A 21,845-nucleotide genomic window follows, 5' to 3' on the forward strand; every position below is an offset into this window, starting at 1 on the left:
CCTACACATATACAGTACATCAGAAAATCAGCAGAATATCTGGCCACCCTTTTTCAAAGAAATGTGTGTGTATGTGTGTGTATCTGCTGAATGGCGTGTTTCACTCTGAAACTCACCTGCTGCCAGGGCTTCCTCTGGAGCAGTTCAGCTATAAGCATCTGGCTCATGAGAACACCACGCCACTCTGCTCCTGAGCCCGATGATAGGTTGACGTCTGTTTGCCATCTGTCACCCCGCTCTCCTCCTCTCCTGCTCCCGATTTTCTGGTAACCTTTTGAAATATGTCCTCACATTCATTAGTGGCCATCTGCTTGCCCACACTGAGACGGGCGATTTTAGTCAACATTCCTATGCGTACTCTGGAGCGTGTGAATAGAGGAGGGCGGTATGAGGCAGCGTAGGATGGAGCTGCTGGAAAACTGAGTCAGGCTCTTCAGACCAAGGGCTGTCTTCCTGCAGATGCCCACATACACACCTTCCCACACACACACACACACACACACACACACACACACACACACACACACACACACACACACACACACCCTGTCTCCAACCCACAAACACACACACACACACACGCACACGCACACGTACACACCCTGTCTCCAACACACAGACACATACACACGCAAGCACAAATCTCAGCATTCTCTGGCCCTCCTTTCAGAGTTCACCACTGATAGTTGCACTTTGCTTAACTGTCCCAGTGGGGTAGTAGTACCTTCTTGGGCACTGGATTTCCAGGGTAGGCCTCGAGGCTGTATACCTGCACGGTGTACAGCTTTAGAACAGAATGAATACATTTCACAGCTGTCTGAACGAACCCAAGAAAATACCCACTCCACAGGAGTGGCAAGGCGGTTGCCTGTAATTTTACATTACGCCAAACGTGCTAGCAAGCCCGAGTGTGGGGTTTCCCCAGGCGATGGAAAGACAGTACAGAAGGATGTGTCGTACTCAGTGCGTACTGTAGCACCCCCCTCCGTCTCACGGTTCTTACAGATGACGTCTGTACAACCTAAAACAGCCAGAGAGCATCTCTACAGCCTGCACTTGCCTTTGTGCTCTGACCACGCCCCTCGCTTTTGAGTCAAACTCAACTTCACTTGTAGCAGCACCTCTGAGAGTCTCCAGATCTGAGCCAAGCCAAAAACAGTGTGCAGTGAAAAATCTTTGTGGAAAAAAATATTTGTGAAAAATATTTGACTTTTTTCCCAGAACAGTAATAAACTTCTTTTGAGAAGACGTTTAAGAGGATAAGAAAATATATCTATATCTATATATACATGAGTATAGAAGTTTGCATATAAAGTATCAAATAATATGAGGAGTATGTGTACTCTTTAGGACAAATCAGTGAGAAGTTGCTGTATTTGCTTTTATTGTTAAACGCGAAGCGAACGTCCCCCCCACCTCCCCCCACACACACAGTATTGTGAAATCAAAGATGCAGTATCCCTCTTGCGTCACTTTGGTTTGTTTTTTTTAAACCATCTCGAATGGGCATCGGAACAAGTCGCAGACATTAAAAAAAAAAAAAAACACGTAACGGTGCAAGCTTATTCACTTTCGCGTTCCTGCGTTTTTTCCCCCCGGTGTAGCTGATGTTTCCGTTTGCCATCACACGCAGTTGCCTCTGCTAATACGACTAACGGTTTACATTTGTAAAATGTATACATCCATGCGCTTACATTGAGCCAACAGCCAATACTCTGCTGATGTGCGCACCTTCCGTTTTCTCGGCTCTCGCTAAAAGCGATTTTCTCGTTTGTTTTTTTTTTCTTTTAAGGGCTCGGGGCATTTTTGGGGATAGGGAAGCGCCAATGCTCTGTCGCGTTGTTCTTTCGTTGTCACGGTTACCATGTGCCACAGGGATAGCTGAGAAAAGGGACACTGCAACTTTCGACCATACTGAGTTTCCATTTTAACTACCGAGATGTATGTTCTGCCTGCAGTTTCTAAGTACCTCTCATGTGTTATAAATGAACTGTTGCATAGAGTTTTGGTAAGACTGCTTGTAATGTAAATTTGGGTATCTAGATAAAACATCTCTGTATCACATGAGCAATATGTAGGCAAATATGCATGTATGAATAGCTAATAAAATGGAACCAAAAAAAGTGTAATATTGACCTTGTTCTGTATTTTTTTTCCTTTACAGAAAGGTACCTAAGCATATCTGATATTATATTATGTTACATTACTTTACATTACATTACATTATTAGCCATTAAAAACATTTATGTACTTACAGCTGAATTGTGTTTCTGTTCAGACAAAATAGGGAGCCTAACAGTACACCAGAACAAGCCCTGGATAACAAGTTTAATTGTGTGTTATTCTGCTGCATCTACAGTACCAGATGGAATCTCTGGCCAGTACAAGTCAGTAGCTGCGTGGTCGGGTCTGTGTGTTTATTCCAAGCAGGAAACCCCATTAAAACGAGCCTCCTCATGTCTGGAGTGGGTCTATGAAAGACGTGCACCTGCTCCAGACGGGAAGCACTCTCTCCTGCCTCTAATGCTTAGTGTTCCAGTCAGGTGTCTGCGACAGCACCGCAGTCACGACCGATAGGGGGAACCGCAGTCACGACCGATAGGGGGAGAAGCGTGACGTCAACGCAGCTCTCTACGCAACGCGCATTGCCCCCCCCCCCCTCTGTGGGCCTATTTTTGGAAGTGGAGCGGAGCAGAGTGGTTAGTCCCCCATTTAAGACGGTTGAAGATGAAACCGGCTCGGGGGGGGGGATAGAGCTCTCCTTTGGCCCTGATGACGGAAGATTTGGGGGAAAGAAATGCAGTCTGCAGTGAGTCACCACTCGGAAGATCTAGAGAGGCTGAAGTCTCAAAGGACAAGTTTAAAGTCACACATTCAAAACCCTCCCTAAATGCCCTGTCTTAACATAATACAGAAGGGAGAGGTCCAGACAGCTGGAGCCACAAGGTTGGGAGTTTTACCTCTTGAGAGAGGCCTGTGTTCAATATGCTGAGCTTCTCTCTCCTCAGCTCGTCTTTAACTGGCATTCCTATCTAAAAGAGAGCATAGGCTCTTAAAGTTCTACGTCCTTGTAAGTGTTGGTTCTCTTCTTAGCGTCCGTGGGTTTGGTTCTACTGGGCTTCACTTACACAATGACTCATCGTTTGTTTACAGAACACAGATATAGGCCCAAACTCTGAGGATTTTCAAGGATTCAAATGGGAGCTGCTGTTCTGTAATCTCTTAAGTTGTCTTTGTGTCACTTCTCTGTTTGTTGTGTATGTTTCTTGAATAGCCCTTTGTGGCTCATTTAAACATTTTCAGACACATCAGAACAGGTGCTTACATGTCGGTCAGTTGTTCGGTCTGTCTTGGTTTGTTAATATATGTCCATTGGTCTGTCTTCCTGTCTGTCTGTCTTTTTAGGGTATCTATCTCTGTTCTGGCACACACAATAGTTTCATAGTGTTTTGTGGTATCTTTCATAGTGCTTGTCTCTGGTGGTAGCATCATCACGTTCTGTTTGCTTTATCATAGATGGGCGAGAGGGCTGTTACTTTGCGCCTGGGAGTGAGTGTGGGCGTGTGTCGCTGATGTCATCGTCATGCAGACAAGGAGAGTGGAGGAGAAGCGCATTCACATCTCCCAAGCCAAGCTGCCCTTTGCATTATGCTCCTGTGGTCAGCAGATGGCGCCCTTCCCCACTGTAGGAAATCAGAAAGGTGACCTGAGAGATGCAGCCTGTGATGCACAGGGCTGTCCTCCCCTCTCTGCACAGGTTACATGGTGAAACTGCTTCCCTCCGCAAGTCATGGCGGTTACATTATTTCCTTTTTGAAAAGGTGGTTGATGGTTGAGCCGTCTGCACAAGTGCCTGCCTCAGCACATCGGCTATTCATAACTGGAATATTTGGCATTTAAGACCCTGATGATTGACAGCTCGACTGCACTGTGAATGGGGCAGAAATAAGAAAGGAGAGGAGCAGAGGAATACTGATAATCTCAGCAGGTCGGCAACGTTTGGTTCGCGTGCGGATCCGGTGTCCCCCACAAGAGAAGCACGCCTCACACTCTGATGGCTACCCCAGTTCTGCTCTCAGTCCGGGGAACTTTGACAAATCGCCTTTCACAGTTTTGCACCGCTGCTGCCTAACTTCCTCTGAGCAACCGACTCTGAAATCAATCCCAACAGAAGACGCGTTTAACAGCTTAGAGAGCAGAGCCGGGCAGCCAAGCAGGCCAGACGCAGTCGCTCTCTGCAAGGCATTATGTAAGAGGTGTGACGTCATTTGCTTTGTGGCATTAGGCATGCGGCTTAGCCTGCCGCTGCAGAAACGACAAGCGCAGGTGGGATGACACGCTGGAGGAGTTTCGGCTGTTTCGCAGGCGCAAGAAGTGACCAGAGCCGTCAACGTTTTACACGAGCAACATGCTCCAGTGCCTGATGGGTTTCCATGAGACACTTAAAGAAAACGGAGCTTCCATGCCCCCCCACCTTGCTCAACCTGTAAAGTTAAAGTATGGCCTCGGGCTGGCTGGGAACATTTCACCCAACCTCCATGCCCCTTCTCATACTTTGCAGGAGCCAGTCCGATTCACAGCCCCTCCTCACAGACCCCCCACTTTCCCCCGGACTTAGCGGCTTACTGGCGGGAGTGTTATGCAAGTTGTGAGGGTTGAATAATTCATCCTCTCCTCTTTCATAGTTTACTCCTGAATTTTACCTCCACTGAAGAATAAATATATACAGGCCCATAAAAGCTCACCAGGACAGGCATTCATCTAAATTTACTCTGTAAAAAAAGAAGCAGGTCGATATGTTTGTTTTTTTTTTTCTGGTTTCGTTTTATTCTTGAAATTATTTTTCCTTGTTTTTTTCTCTTTTATATTTACAGTAATAAAAATAAATCATTTTCAGCAAGGAGTACATTCGACATTTACAGTGCAACAGTGTGGCATTACCCTCTTTTGTAAAGTGCATTGTACTTGCCATCATAACAAAAACAAATGACAGGATATGTCTGTTTGCGCCATTTTATCAGAAAACTCTGCTATTGATCCATGTCCATGATCATGAATAAAAAGAAAAGGATTCTTTATGAATGTTGTTCCTTGACGTTTGAAATCAAGCTTCAAGGTATGATTAAGAGACATTTTCTCTTAAGTGATGAGACATTTAAATACATACATTTAAAACAGTGTTAAGACTTCAATGGCTCTTAGCTCACTAGTAGAAGTAGGGAGTTTCATTCAATGTAATAATTTAAGTCATGTTGGACAGAGCTGTTTGATAACAAGCAAGGAGATTCAGTACTGGGACAGTTTCAGTCTTTGTTTTGCCATGGGGAAGAGTGGTAGTCTACTACTTAACGGTGTAGAAGGGAATTCAAGTCATTTTGGCGAGTGTAAAATTTTAGCCTTGAACCCATAAAGTTATTTTTAGAACAGACCGATTTATCCTTGGTAGAGTTCCAGAACAATGAAGACTTGTCTTTGAAATGACCTCTCTGTTTTTCCCCTCTCTCTCTCTCCATGTCTGAACAAGAGCTCTGCTCTGAATGAAGCAATTCGGTTGTCTTGAGGGTGAAGAATTGATTGCTAACCTCCCCCCAGACCCTGCTCACCAATTCCACTGAATACAGTCTTCCAAAACGAAAGCAGTTAATGACCTAATAACTGCATACTGAGCAGCTGAGCTGTGCCACGCCCTTTCCGCTTGGTGGTTGTATTCTCTCAGGTGCATGTACTGTAGGTGAGTTGTGTGTTCCTGTTCGGTTGCGTTCCCTTGTCTCCACCCCGCACAGTGGATAGGCCATAGATGGACTGCCTCTCTCCATCGTCCATCTGTCCGCTCACTGGCCTTGCCAGGACTCCCCTGTGCAAAGCAGGAGGAATGGAGAAAGGCAGCCCCAGTACCCAGACACTGCGTAGGATGTCCCCCTGACCCCCCCCTCACTTGTCTTCCCCAGGCAAGTACACTTGCACAGCGCACGTGGACTGAATCTTCCCCCATACAGCACACACTTTCTTTGAACATGGTAACAGTTTACATTTGCTCTAGTTCTTATTCCTCATTTTTATCGTAATATTAAACAGTGTCATGATGAAACCTAATGTACAACATTAACCACATCGTTCAATAAATAGATAAATAAGACTCTTGTGACAATAAAATGTGGCACCTGTAGCATTTCCAATGCACACTTTAGGAAGGGGAGACTTTGACCATCAGTACGATTTGGAGGATACAGTTTGTACACACACACATGCACACACACACACACACACGCATGCATGTGCACGCACACACTCACAACAGAGGTTACTGAATTCATGAATGTCTTCATAATGTGTATAAAAATATGTTTCAGTACAACTTTGCATAAGAAAAATAACAATAGTCCCCCTGAACCAACAATATGTTTGGCACCCCGTGAGATAAGTTATAAGTACAATACACGACATATTGGCAATAAAACATTGATATCTGTCATATACTTGTTGCAGAAGGACACCAAGGAGATTCAGGTGACACAGTTTTTTTTTTTTTAGAAATCGCAGGATACAGTAAATATGGGGACTCAAGTATGTCCGATACACGTATACTCATACACGTACACACAGAAGACTGATGATCGCTATTTGGGTACAATTTAAGTGTTTCAGAAGGTTAAGAACGGCCCCAAACATAGCCTCCATCAGTGGTGACAGCTGCTTTGCACATCATCACAAAGCTGTGCAACGTTTTCACCACTTCTGCTAAAGGCCATTGAATTTCGGTCACCTACAGTGTATTTGATCTGGATTCCTAGCAACTGCTCGTTGCTGAATCATTCCACCCATGGTTGTTTTTCCTGTGTGCTTTTAAGAGAGGATGATGCCATCACTTGAAAGTCAATGGGCAATGTTTTCATGAAAGCAGCTCAAGCCAGATTCTGGACCTACGGAGATACTCCACCAACTGTAACCATAGGACCAGAATTGTTTTGTGTCGACAGGCATACCACAGGCAAACTAGAGGCTGGCAGTGCGCGCTTAGGTTTCCAAGCCAAAATGGATTTTAGACATGGAAGAAATTACTTTAAGCAGTGGGGCCATCAAAGCATATTGCCTGTTATAGCCAATGTGACATGTTTGTGTTACATTATGACCCACACTTGCAAGATTTTAAGGTGTTATCAATGTCGGTGCAGACATGAAGGTAATGCAATAGACAGTGCAAGAGAAATTCAAGTACATCAGTATATATTTGAAGTATGTAACATGTGGCATGGCCACTGAACTAATTCTGCTTCACGTGTAGAAGGCATGTTCCATTATGAACCCCCTTGCAAAGTCTGAAGGTCATATTAGTACGAGATGTAAAGAATTGGGTTCCAGGCAGGTAAACTTCCCATACACAGTATGGCCGCAAAGCATGTGATCCAACTAGCTGCTATTCACCTGAATAAGGTTTATTACTAGCAGCCCTTGCGGGTTTTGCAGGTCACAAACCAGGACACATGGTTTTCCTCTCTACAAATGTTTTTCATAACTTACATGGCTAGCAACCCATGTGAGCAAGCAATCTTGTTATGTGAGAGACAGACACTGCCATGCACAAGATGGCTGTCAAACTCTGACACATATGGTAGCAAAATATGTTATGCTCCTATATTGGCCATATTGTGTTCAACCTTTCAAGATGGAAAATACTTTACTCACATGTACATACTACAACCAGTAAGTGCAGCAAATTTGATCTGGCATTCCTGTGAAACATGCTGCCATCAATATTAGGTTTAGCCTTTGAGCACTGTCTTCCACCTTCATATCAAGTGTCCTTCAAATCAGTTTTCCTTTTTTTGACATATTTTTGGCTCCCACAGTAAAGCACAGAATGAAAGAAAAAAAACTTGCACACACAATAGGCATCTGCTAAATATGGCTTGGAAGCCCAATACGCACTGAGTTTCAGACTATCTCAACAGATTTAGACTGGAGGAAGGAGAGATCAGTATGGGTACGCCAACATGCACTGGCCCACCAGTTTCCACAAAGCCACTTTAAGCCACCAGTAGTCCATCTGAACTTGTGCCTGTAAACCAGGGATGAGTAAACATGCTTGAGATGGTAGCAATTTGCCTATGAATGCAAAACAATCAAAGAGGTAAACAATCACAGCCTCAACTGCGCCTCAAAAAGGCTCGGACTAACACTGACACTTAAAGGTCGCTGACTACACTCTAGGCATGTGGGGGTCGAGTGTTAAAACATTCTTACACACATTTGGCTATTTCATACACAGGGGTGTTACCACAGTGTAATGTCAGCTGTGGGAATACCCATAATTCCATCAGCAAGTGAGAGAAAGCACGGGCTGCCCCGGATTTACCTGGTTAATTTTGTGCCTAGCATACCAGACCAATCACACACACACACACACACACACACAATAACACATTATACATTATTGCATGTGAGGGTTTACCAAGGCCAAAAGGATATTTAGAGAGACTGCATGTCGAAGGAAGGGGGGTCATTGGCAACAACTGGAATTGCAATGAATATTTGCTTCCCCCTTCTAGGGAAAGGTGTAGAAAATTCTATTCTGATTTTTTTTTTTTTTTTTTTTTGTAATTATTTTTAAAATATTACATTAGCTCATGTGCGCCATTTTTCAGAATCAAGTTCTTTTGTTGTTTTTTTTTTTGGTAACAGCATAAAATAATTAACATTGTACACTATATAGACGACTTCGTATAAAAAAGTAATGTTTCACCCAAGCGAGCTATAAATAACAGGGAACGTTCAAATCATTGTCTACGTCATCAGCCGTTAAACGATCAACCACGGTAACCACCTCTAGATATCGTGAAGACTGAGAGGAACGTCACGCATATTACGATGACTTTGCATTCTACTGTACAATAGATACATTTGCAGAAATTCGTACATAAGCTTCTCATTTCAGACACGTTGGGCTGTAGCCGTGTCTGCTACAGCATACATTATCACGCTCTCTGTTCTTGAGACATAGCGACTTTGCACATTGCAATATGCTTGCATTTATATCACCATTTGTGTCCACGAGCTCACAGAAGCGGACCTGACTCAGACGGAATTGTAATCTTCGTCGGATTTAACCGCGGGTCGAATATAATGCGTCTCAATTGGCAGTCACTTTTGCACCGTCGAATGAATTCTCATTAACCTCGGCGTCTAAGCCGCAGCGACGCCGGAAGGCTCGTTTTCAAACATGGGCGAAAGTATAATGCGATACGATCAGAAGGAAAATGGAACGAATGAAAGCAAAGGGAAGATACACAGCAGACATACTCGTTCAGTCAATCGATATGCTTTTATACGTTACAAACCCCATAAAATATTAAACAACATTGGATGAACATCAATTTACTAATTAAGTGGCTGGTTATCACATTGTCTGCGGTTGGAAGTCATTGTAAACAAATAAAAAATTCCCACCAGACTGGATTAAAGGCTGTTCAACGCATGAAAATATTCTCCCTTTCCGGCCATCTACTCCAGTTTGGGAGTATGCAGATTAAACTTTGAAATTCACTTGTTAGAATATAAGGCTTTGCTACAAGAAGTTTAGGTAAAAATGTTTGGCATCGGTCGCGTCTCCGTTCCATCCTATATTGCAGTTCAGTCGTCGCGAATAGACTCTTATTGGTTGTTCAAGGGCAGATATTAAACCGATAATTTCAGCCGTGTATCACTAATGTGCAAGTGGCGCTTTCGTGACCCCGTCTTACATTTGTATGCAACGTAGCCGCCGCACGTAGAACGAAGCTTCTCGGAGGAATAAGGTGATGCCGCCTTGGACGCGTTCACCTGGAAAATAAATTTGGCTGTCAACACAGTTTGTCATTCTCCACCAGAGGAGCGCGTTAAGGCGCGAAAATGCTCTGCTTTTCTGTTTTCCTCTGGCGTGTGTAAATTTGTTCGGAGTTAAATACACTCAAGCCCGACGGGCCCAAATGCGTTAGGTCGCTTTCTGCTATCCATGGTACTGAAATGACTCGTAGTTCGGTTGCTGCAAAACCCTGTACTCCGACAGCTCTACCTACATCACTGATGCCGTGTTTACACAGCTTTATCAAAGACTGGGGACCGTAAACGACTTTTCAGCCTTTTTAAATGAATTCATTTCTGTGTTCTAGCATTAATTGGCCGATCCGGTCCCTTTCCTTTGCCATATATATATATATATATATATATATATATATATATATATATATATATATATATATATATATATGTATATATATATATATTTTTTTTTTAAATGCTTGATTTAAGTGCTTAAATGCGTTTTCGCACGCATATATTGTTAAAATAGGCAGTCATTTGGAGCTTTGCTGACATTTTCGCCAGATATACACTGCTGTCAAATGAATACTTAGGCATTACAAAGCGGATTTTTTCAATATCTCGGCGACTGAATAACTAAAACACACAGAAACAAAATGACACCGTTGCCAAGTTAAACAGATACAGAATACCGCTTTCTTGTAACGCCAAACCCTCTGCAGCAGAAGTGCCTTGATCTTATTTTCTAAATTGTTTATCGCTTTGTTTGTGTTTCTGTTGGGACATTAAATACGTTGAGCAATACAAAATCTTGCAGATCTGCGAATTTGGTCTCCTTTTGGCCTAGATATTTAGTTGAAAGTGTTGTCATATTCTAACGTGTTTATGTCTGTGAAGAGTCTGCAACACACCGTTGCACCGTCGTCATGCCATTCCTACAGACATGTCGCTTCCGGTGTCTTCCAGCCAGATTCCTTTGCTCCGCCGAAGTCACAGAGACAGGAACTACCATTGCCAGCCAGTTCCGTGTGCAGGAGCCTCTCCTCCGCAGAAATGTTTTGCAGCGACTAACGAAGCCCGACGAACACCGGTTTTCCTTAGGGGCCTAAGTGCATGATTAAAATGCGATCTCTAATAAGCCACACTTTTCTCGTTTGTGCAGAAAACAGGGGATACGAACGTGCACGAAATGCACATCACTCTCTTTGTGATTGGATCCTCGACACCTCATTACCAGCAAAAGGGAAAAGGAGGTCATGCAATTTTTTTTTCTTTTTTCCCTTCACGATTGTTATTATGCATATGTACGCCCACGTGGTACCGTGGGTATGCTCTGCCAAACATGTATGAAACTGAGAGAAAAAATAAAAATGTAAGAGAGCACTATAATTAGACCTATATAACTCGGGGCTATACGTCACTTGACGTCCTTGGTCGTAAGGAGAAGTTGGAAGGGACGCATCCACAGCACGCCAGCCACAGAGATTTCTGGATGTCGGGGTTTCTGAAGGCGTAGATGATGGGGTTGATGACTGAGCTGCACGTGGCCGGCAGGACTGTGGCATATGTGTAGATTATAGGGTAGGTGGAGTCCGCCACGATAGAGTACATTGCGAAGGGCATCCAGCAAAGGGCGAAGGTGCAGAGGATGACGGAGAGCGTGGACACGCCTTTGGTGGTGGAGATGGCCATGAAGTGATGCTGCACCGCGATCTGTTGCGCGTGTCGGAAGGCGATCTTGCAAATCTGCAGGTAGAGCTGCATCATGAGCGCAAAGATGAGCAGGAAAGTCACCGCTAGGGCGACCGCGTTGTTTTTGGTCACCGGGCGACAGATGCTGCAGGTGGACTCGTCTCGCAGGCAGTTCCAGCCCATCAGCGGCAGCAAACCCAGTGCGATGCTCACGAGCCAGATGAGTATCACCATGACGTAGGTGAAAGTCACTGTTCGCTCCGTGTGGTAGGTCAGCGCATTGTACAGGGAGAGGTACCTGTCCACGGTGATCGCCAGGATGTTGAGCACGGAGGCGGAGAAGGCGGCGATGAGCAGTCCCACCGAGATTAGCGTCACGAACTCAGTGTTCAGCATGTAGGTGAAGATGAAATTCAGTATGAGGCCGAGTCCCGCCAGCAGGTCAGCAAGGGCAAGGCTCCCTATGAGCACGAACATGGGCGCGCGCAGGGTGGGCGTGTAAAAAAGGATTGCAATCACGATTGCGTTTTCGCAGGCGATGAGGGTCCCGGTCACGCACAGTGCAATGTCCCAGGGGCTGACAACGACCGGCCGCATGTCGGAGGTCCGGACGGGTGAGGAGTTTCTCACGTCTTGGAAATTCCAGGTTCCCGAGTTAAAAGAAGAGGTGTTTTGGAGTTGGTTGCTCATTGCTGCAGCAAGAGAGTGAATCATAGCTGTGAGGGGGGGGTGGGAGGGAGGGGGCGCGGGTGTAAGGAGAGAGAGGGGGAGAGAGTGTGTTTGAGTGATACACATAGAAGAGGGACAGAAAGAGTCAGCTTTGATATTCAAATGGAAATATAAGGCTTTGATAATAAAATGAAGTATACATCACTCTTTTAATGAATATACTAAATAGCCCCACCCAATATAAGGACAATTACCGTAAATATTTCATTTTTAGTATTTGTTAGTGTCAGTAAATTACTTTCACTTGATGCTTGGTGCCAAATACAATAAACCCTGTGATACATTATCTGAAAGACTTTCCCATTTCGATCGACAGCAAAACAAACATTGACACATTTATTTTAAAACACCGCATTTAACAACGACCACGTTTACATCCATCTACAAGCAGTGAGCTAAAACAACACGCTGATAAATTAAATAAAATCTCAGGAAAAAAAAAATCTACTGCTTCAAAACCCACCCCTTTGCATTAGAAATATGCAATGAAGACAATAACAAGATTAGATGTAAATATTGTTCAATTGAACAGTAACTGGTTGTCCAATAATGTATTTCAACATACATATGTCAAATAAATGGAGTAAATGTCCGTACTTTCGCGGTGAAATCTCTGCTCTTTGAATTCGCAATCATGCTCTTACGCGCTTGACGCCAAGCACAGACAGAAATCGGAAGAGCTAATTTTAAACTCCGCGTGCCTGCGTTTCATTCACAAATTTCTCCCCTGTACCCATATATTTACGCTTCGTCCGCGCCTACAAAGGACTCAGAGAGGTCATATAATAAACCCAAACGATAAGATTCTAGTGCAGACTCGATACAATATTTCTCGTTACAGTGGTTATAATAATTAGCAAACTGTTTACATATGAAGAAACATTCATACATAAAAACCCTTATCACCAACGAGAGCATCGGTGCGTATCACCTCCAAACAATACCCTAGTTCCATCAAGCTGTGATGCTTTTTTTTCCGAATCCAAGCGCAGTCCGTGACAGGCACACAAGAAAAAGAGATCGAGATGGAGACCGAGAGGGGAGACACCTATAGAGAAAGAGATAATTACCAGTTCTGTGTCGTCCTCTTTTACCTCGCGTCGTTGGATGAAATCTTTATTTTTCACTCGTAGAGTCCTTGGGAAAAGGCACCTTATTCCTTGGTTAACATTGCTAATAACGCTGGCAGTTCGCTGGCACTGACTCTCGGTTAATATTCTACCCCCATTGGACGTGCCGATGATTCTCACTTCTGACGTCAAAAGTCTTCACTACAGTCATGAACGGGTCTGTGAATCAGAGGTGTTATGGTCAAAATATCAATCACAGGAGTGATGTAAAATCGCAGAGATTTTTGATCATTAAAGAGCCTCGGTGTGGTGATAATTGAGTTTCCTTCAAAACGTCCACTTGTAAACATTCGTTTCGCCCCAAGGTCGATGCAAGCAGCTCGTATGCGCAGACAGACTGGATGCGCTGTTACCCACAGCTGAGTACCGTTATCATCATGTACGGCCACGCCAAAGTGATCTGTAACAATACCGGCGACAGTTTTCGTGTCCCCTTTTTCATACACTATGTCATTCAAAATCTCCACGAAGAAAATGACACGGTCGATTTTCAACCGTTTAGCTTTTTTAAACGGAGGAACCCCCATGTTTGACTTCTGTGTTGTTTTGCGTTGACTGTGGGTCCAAATTCATCGATTTATTACGCAATTTCTGAAAGGCTTGTATAGCCTATGTGCGGCGTGAATGTAGAATTGCAACAACGCTTTGTGTTGGATATAGGTACATGTAAGATTTTTTTTGTATTGTCACCATTTATGTTTTAACGGTTGCTTCTATCAAATATACATAATTTAGTGTCTTCGATGACCAATAGTCGATGAAAAGTGAGCAATCGCGCCGGTAGACTAATACTAATCTCATCGTCGTCTGTGACGAGTTTCTATAAACCTGACGTGGGACACAAGAGCCTAATTTGCAACGACAGCTTAGTTCTTGTAACCTTTAAAAACGCCATACGGTTGATGATTATTTGGATTGTCACCGTTTAACTGTTTTTAGATTAAATAGGAACGTATATTGTAAACGCGACCGTGGACGTTTCGGTTTTTTTGGAGATGGTGAAGAATGGGACCATCACGTGGTATGTTACCATCAATATCAGCTCTGTATGTGGGAGGAATACCAAGTAACTGTTTACTACGTCCCGCTGCAGTTTCATTCATAATCTTACACAACCAAAATCGGGGAAGCTATTATTTGGATACTTGGGTTCTCAACTGCCGTTTCTTTAAATGGAGATGGGTTGTCCCGTGACAGTACAAGCCTACAGGCAAACTACTGTAATAATCACTCTTAAGGATATTAACGTATCATTTCAAAAAATCTGTCGTTCCTTGTTTCGTTAACCGTAATGGTTATTTGTTTTCTTAGAAATATGCCTAAACTCTACCTACCTCAATGGTATGGCCTACAAATTACAGTGAAATATAAATTTGTGAACGACAGCGCATATAAGTGTTGTCTATTTGCAATGCAAACTCAAGACATATCCGGGCGATATCAAAATGATTCCCAGCTAATTAAATCTGGCAAAAAAGTAATTCGGGTTTGTCGAGATTTGTCAATACGTGTGCAAGGAGGTTGACCCTATTCTTCTGCTGATCACATCCTCATTTTCCGCTGAAGATACTCCCTCTCTCTCTTCCCCCACCTACGCTAAGGTAGGGAGCACGATTCTCCTTCGTGCAGTTGATATGTGACCCCATTCTGCAGCTCCTATTGCGCCGTAAGTGACTATCAAGCTCACAGCTCTCTCGAGATGTGGAGAGTGGGGGAGTTGTTCTGAGTGGGGGAAATCTTTGTATGTCAAGGAACATGAGCTACGAGCCCTTCATCTTCACTCTTAGGTGGCTGTTCCCCTTTCACAACGAGTAATGCTGGGTCAGTGACGCCACAACACGCCCTGCTTTGCCACAATCCGAATCTTACACTTGAGAAAGCATTTCCCACGTTAATGTACACCGCGAGGTTTCTCCTATGCGTATTAACAGTGTATGCAGCAAAAAAGCCAACAGCAGCATGTCTTATTTGTCGCCATGGAGGAGGAAGAGTGACATACCTTTTGACTATCTTACGTTGCTACTACACATGCTTTTATATTTTGTATGGAAAAGCCAACGTCTACCTGTTCAGTAAGGCAAGTGCTCTTCCTACAACTGGGCTCCTCAGCTTGTTTTTTTCAGCAAGGCATCGTGGGTAAAGGCATCTTTTTGTCCTACCTAATATGCAAGCCTTCCTCATACTGTCAGGGTGTCCATACATGCTCTAATAACAACACAGGCATCTTCTTAATACTAAGGATACTATTGTACTCCACACTAGAGCCGTACCAGGTGTGAATCCAGGTTCCCTGACAGGGGGAGATATCACCTCATGCTTATTCTGACTGATGGACTAAGATGCATTTCTTTTTGGGATACCAGTCACTAACGTGTTTAGATCATGAAGTGCCCGTTGTCTGTCGTCCAGTGTCCATACATTTGCAACTCAGTCTCAGATAGCATGTTTGTTCTAATGCACCATGAATGTTATCATTTCAGTCATTGTACAGGATTGTTCTGGGGGCAAATATCTCCAGACTTTTTTTTTTTTTTGGGGGGGGGGGATGTTTTCGATAAAGGGGTTTTCCAATTTTTGCTGACTTTTCCAAAAAAAAGCATAATAAAAGGAGATAAGGTAATGATGTCAAAGCCAATTTCCCCCCAAAGCCACCCTCACAGTTTTGAATAAATGGTTTTACTTCAGCATGGTGCTACTGTATACATATAAATTGTGTCAAATTCCTCAAATATATTTTAAAAAATATACATGGATCAGTGCTAAATGCTAGTAACCTACTGAGCCCTTTGCTCTAATTTTCTAGTTCCTTCTGACATCTCTTGGCTGCATGTCATTGATTGTATTGATGAATATATAAATAAATAACAGCTCTCCTTCAGCGAGACATATTGTTGCCAAATTCACTTCCGCTCTGTGATTTCTGCTGACCCAGTCCAAATGAGGAAAGTCACGAGTCAGCATTTTGGCTGTGTGTGTGTGCGTGCGCACGCGTGTGTGTGTGTTGAGTGTGTGTGTGCGTGTGTTTATGCATGCATGTTTGCGGGTACAGGTATGTGCATATACATGTATGTGCATGCTTGTGTTCACTTGTGCATGTGTATGTGTGTATATACTGTATGTATGTATGGCTTTATACGTGTGTGTCTGGATATGCATGAATGTGTGTATGTATGTGTGTATATTATGTGTGTGTGAGATTGGGTGCTCTGTTTTTTTCTTTTGTAGACACTACATTAGCGTCTTTGAAGCACCTGTCTGCCTTGCTTTCCTCTCTCTGTTCAGAAGTCACTTTCCTTCAGAGAGGCAGAAGAGTGCCACTTGTATGCTTATGTGGGCTTAGCTCCAGGGCTGCTAGTGCTGAAGTCAAACACAGAGAGAGAGTCTCACAAGCTGGTGAGACTGTCAATCTAATGCCGGACACTTTTTTAAGGAAAACATGAAATGCATTTGTAAAACTACAGAAATCCCTCAGCAAATTGGTCAGTCCTGCAGTTATCTGCTGTTCTGCCATTGGATCATGTGACTGGTACCCTATTTATCATGTACCACAAGATCATGTATTTATTGGTCTATCCTAATTTATAGATCCCTGTTGGGTAAAGACTGCCCCTTCATTTGTGAGGATAGGTGCATGTGTCCATTCAGCTTTACGATTTGAGGACATGTGAGCTCATTCCACCGGTCATTCCAAATGTCCATGCAGTCTTTGATCGTGACTCCTTTGGGATGGGATATGCAACAGACAGAGACTCAAATGATGTAATTTTATATCAGTTCCTGTTTTGCACAAAGTTAACCCTCTGCCGACCAATTGATCTGCACTGTGTACCTGTATTCCTGCTCTCATTCTGTTTGCCGTTTTGCCAGCTTCATGGCTAGGTTGTTATCAAAAATGAGGGCTGGCTATCAGTGAACTTACTGGGTTAAAACCATGTCAAAAAAAAAAAGGTAAATAGCATACGTTGGTCAGGACAGATTTACTGAACTGTGCTAGAGAGATTCCTTTCTTTGCTGGGCACCCCTGCATTTGCACTTTGTAATCTCCCAGGCTGACATGAAAGTGGAGATCCAAGTTGTATAGCGTATTTATTCGCTTCACAGCTGCAAGGCAAATTACAAAGCTTAAATACCACACATTGTTCATTTACACAGCTAGGTATTTATTGAGGAGAGAGAACTTAAAATATGTTCAATTTTATAACAGCTGCACCACACCCAGGATCTGAACATGTAATCTCCTAGGAATAAATCAAGTTTAACAAGCATCGCTTGGTCTTTTAAAAATCCCCCTTCATGGCATTTCTTCACATGAAGTCACAGTCATGGAGGCCGGCTTCAGCTCAAGCTTGTCCTCTTGTAGGCCAACAATACATGCTCAGGCATGTAAATCTGCTGTCTGATTTAAACAAGCACTTTCTTCTGAGAACAGGCTGCTGACAGCAGCTCTTCAAAATGCAGTACGCTGGCTATTTATACACTATGATGTCAGAAATTTTCCTGTTGGTGTTTGTTGATGTACCAGATTTTCATTGTTTTGTTTTTCTGTTTTTCTCAGGGCTTGTCACCTGGTGATGTAGACTTTGTGGCATAATGCTTGTGAACAAATGAGAGAGAAGAGGCTGGCGCCCATGCAGTGGCCTTGTCAGCGCAGTATGTTTCTTGTTCAGAGCTTGTGACCCACCAGCCTTTTTTCTCCTGGAATCAGTCTGCCCTTCTCCAGCTACGCCCTTTCACCGATAGCGTGTAAGAGCTTAAGGACTCAAGGCATTGGGAATCAGTCACGAAAGAGACTGAGGGTTTCCCCTTCATCCCCAGCAACATCGCTCTCTCTGACAGATGCAGCTGGCCTTGATGGATTTCAGGCTATTGACGACAGGTATAAAGAATCACCTCCCTTTAATGCCAGAATCAAAGTGTGCCACATTACACTTTGAAGTAGCTGCCGCCTTTAGAGAGAACGCGCTAAAACAAATGCGATTAAGCGTCTGCACCTCGCTGCTTTGATTTAGCGTGCATGTGATCGTCTGGCTTATTTCAGGACCAATCACCCTGGCCAAAATGAATCAGATTCCAATAAAAAAATGCCAATGATTTTGAGAATAACAGGAACAAGCTTAAACATCTGTTCACGTGTACTTTCAACTGAGAATTAGGCCTGGTTTTAAGCACAAGTCCAAGTTAAGTACAAATTTCACTGACTACGACCCTTATACAAAACCCCTGCAGAGAGTAAGTCTATTCTTTTGCACGTTTGAAGGCCAGTGGAGGAGTATGAACGTGGGCTGCATTCACCGACTTGGATCTTGGAAACTGAAAAGGAAAAAAGATGGCCAGTTGCTGGAGGCACAGAGCTGTGAGCTCTGAGACAGCGTGAGGGTGACACTGTCAGCTTTTCTTTCAGGCAGGGCATCTCCCCCTTAGATCTAATAGATGGTTAGACAGCAGTCTGTTGCAGCCCATACCCTGAAGAGGCAGATAGCTCTGCTGTTTAGCCTCCCTGTCTGGTGCACCAGGGGCAAAGCCTGATTGTTCATTCATTAACCCAAATTAACTTCCCCTGCCGCCCGCCACCCACATCTCCCCCCCCCCACTCCCTTTCACTTTGTATTCATAATGAGTTTCACTGGTATGATTAACATGATTACAGAGGCATACTCCAGGGAAAAGTATTTACAATATAACCATCCAGAAGGTTAAGTCACTGACTGGATTGTCTTCAGTCTGAGGTACTGGGATACTGGCGTCCATTCTTGTTTAGGTGGGTGAAGAGGGCTTCTGAATCTGGGTTAATCACAGGTCCATTACCTTGTTGTTGTTGCTCCCCAATGAGGGCTGTTGTATCTTATTGTATGAGAGTAATAAATGCATAGGAAATTATAAGAAAAGGACAAGTTCTTGCACGCACATGGAAATGCATACCTTTGCCAAGCAATGCTTTTAAGCTAAGCCATGTAACCCCGTATAGATACATTTGTGCTGTCAGGAGAAACTAATTGTGTCGAATGGCTCGGCCAAGTCCTCATTGTGTGAACTGTGTCATGATCTGTGGCTAATTACCATCCAATTAGGAAAGCCTCTTTTTGTGCAATACAAGAGATCCTCACGGTGTGTTGTAAATGAGGCTGAATTTACAGCTTTAATTAAAATAAATGGTAGCTGGAAAAAGCAGCTAGATTTTCATCTGAAAAGAGGATAGTAGAAAACGTTTTATGTCTCTCTAAAATCCCTTCCACATTTTAAGAAAGAGCCTCTTTTGAAGGAATCATTTTAGAGGATTGAATAGAGGATTGTTGGATTGCTTCTGGATTGTTTTGCATATTTTTTAGCGGTTTAATATTTGGGGTGTTTTCTTCTTTTCTTCTCCATTCTTAACTGGGATTAAGAACCTCATCTGTTCCACTGGATTCCATTCTATGGTTGTAAGAGGCAGAGGCCACACAGCTTAAGACCCTGAGTGGACATGACAAATCTTCAAATCACTAGTCTTCTGATAATGAAGGATTGTGCAGAGCCTGAATTATAGGAGATACTCATCTCTGCTACTTTGGGGACAGAGTAAACTGCGGGACCATTGTTCTCTTGGCACATAGTACACATGTCTTTAAAATGAAAATTTTCAAATGACAAAAAAAATGTTGTTTGGTGGTATTTTTTCAGCATTGTTGCGTAATACCTTTGCATTCTGGTTCAGTTCAGGTCTTGGTGACGTCTTGTTTACAGCGAGGAGTTGTCACAACGGTACAGCGGATTCGAAATGTGTCCTGAGATTAGTGCTGGCAGAGGACTGTCGGGGCGTAGGGCAAACTGGATGACATGCATTTTTTTTCACTGTGCTGGCAGCGTGAAGGTGTGGCTCAATTATGATGACGGAACTGAAGTTATCAGATAACCATTAGGGTGAAATGCCTGCCTGTATAGCAGCCTCTGCCACTGGTAGGTAGATGTGAGGCATATAACTGTAAAGTGCTTTGAGTACTCAAATGAGTAGAAAAGCGCTATATAAATGCAGTCCATTTACCATTTAAATGGTGAAATGACTGAAATCTCGCTCAAAAGCTTTGGGACCACAGTGTAACCAGGGTATGAGTGCAGAATGCTGGTAAACAGCAAGGAGAGCTGGACTGCTGTAAATACTGAGATACATTGCTGCAGGGATGCCTCCACTCCTTGCTCAATCTATCTGTCTGTCTGTCTATCTGTCTATCTATCTATCTGTATAGATATACATGCTGTATATGTGTCTGTGTGTGTATATAAACATGTATATACGTACACAGATGGCACAATGGCTACATCTCCTTTCTCTATCATTTAATGTGATAAACACTGTGTTCCTTCTGCACTGTGTCTGAGCTGCAGATTTTAGAAGCAAATCCCTGTGCCCTCCTTCCTCAAATGGGAAACGGAAAGGGGAGGAGCCTTCAGCAGGAGCCTGGCAGACAGAGAGCGGGAATCTGGGCAGAGCGTTTAAAACCGGGACGGTGCAATGCCTTGGGGACGGGGGGGGGGGGGGGGGGGGGTTTGGGGGGGGGGGTTCCTCAGAGCCAGGTACTTCTCTCACAGCCTGGCACAGACTGCTCCAGAATTATTCATCTGAATCGTCAACCCCCCCAGCGCCGCCGATGCCACTATTCCAGTTTCCCCCGTCTGTCTGCTTCCCCTCTTTCATCTGCCATGTCTACGTCTTTGCTGTGTGCTGTCAGACACGGGGGGGGGGCGGGGGGGAGCATGTTTCATGACACACATTACCAACCACTTCTATGCATTTGGGATTTTTAATTTGTTGTGTAATGCAGGGGGAGAGCAGCTGAAACACCAGTCTTTAAACATATTGTGCATCAGTCTGTGCAGTCAATTAGACACATTATCAGCTTCAACTTGAAATGGTTGACATTTATATCACTATAATAACTGGCAGGCGGGTCCACTGTCTGTGATAAAAATAGTGTTTTACACAGATATTAAACAGCTGAAGGGCAACCGAGCCAGCTAAAAAAGCATAGTCCTTTGTTCCACATGATTTCTCTGTTGCTGCTGCTGAGTTAAACCTGGGCAGAGATCAGTGCGTATTAAGCAGTCTTTGTAAAGTCACAGGTGGGAAAGCCCAGCAGTGGTGACCATAGTATGTAGTAGAGAGATGGTGCATATCCTAACCACATCCATCCCCCTGTATTTCTCGGCCACTCCCTCTTTGTCTGCGGGCCTTCCCTGCCCAAGTATCTGTTACTACTGCTGGATGAATGGCCATTGTGGGGAATACACCTACCAAGTAAAGAATAGCCCTCATTTCTATGGCAGGGACATCTGTTTAGGGAAAACCTCTGCACTTTAGCAATTGAGCCCACTAGCCCTGGGAGGGAAGTGACCAAACTCTCCAAGGGTTGGGGGACTCATTCTGTGGATGTCCTCAGCTCAACTCCTTTTCAACGGCCGGAAAGCAGGGGAAACTGCATCAAAAGCACAGCAGTGTCACAACTTCATTCTAAAGGCAGGAAACCA

At 43.8% G+C, this 21,845-nt stretch overlaps 1 protein-coding gene across 1 annotated transcript; it reads right to left on the minus strand.

The window, feature by feature from the left end:
* Positions 1-11,204: 11,204 nt before the first annotated feature.
* LOC118791419 (G-protein coupled receptor 12-like) lies at positions 11,205-13,424 on the minus strand. Its single transcript, XM_036548776.1, has 2 exons — positions 13,287-13,424; positions 11,205-12,203 (listed from the first exon to the last, which is right to left on the minus strand). Exon 2 carries the CDS (start codon positions 12,199-12,201, stop codon positions 11,206-11,208), a length of 996 nt encoding a protein of 331 aa, XP_036404669.1. The 5' UTR covers positions 12,202-12,203; positions 13,287-13,424; the 3' UTR covers position 11,205.
* Between the last annotated feature and the right edge of the window lie 8,421 nt (positions 13,425-21,845).

This window comes from Megalops cyprinoides, chromosome 16, assembly GCF_013368585.1.
Source record: "Megalops cyprinoides isolate fMegCyp1 chromosome 16, fMegCyp1.pri, whole genome shotgun sequence".
Taxonomy (NCBI): domain Eukaryota; kingdom Metazoa; phylum Chordata; class Actinopteri; order Elopiformes; family Megalopidae; genus Megalops; species Megalops cyprinoides.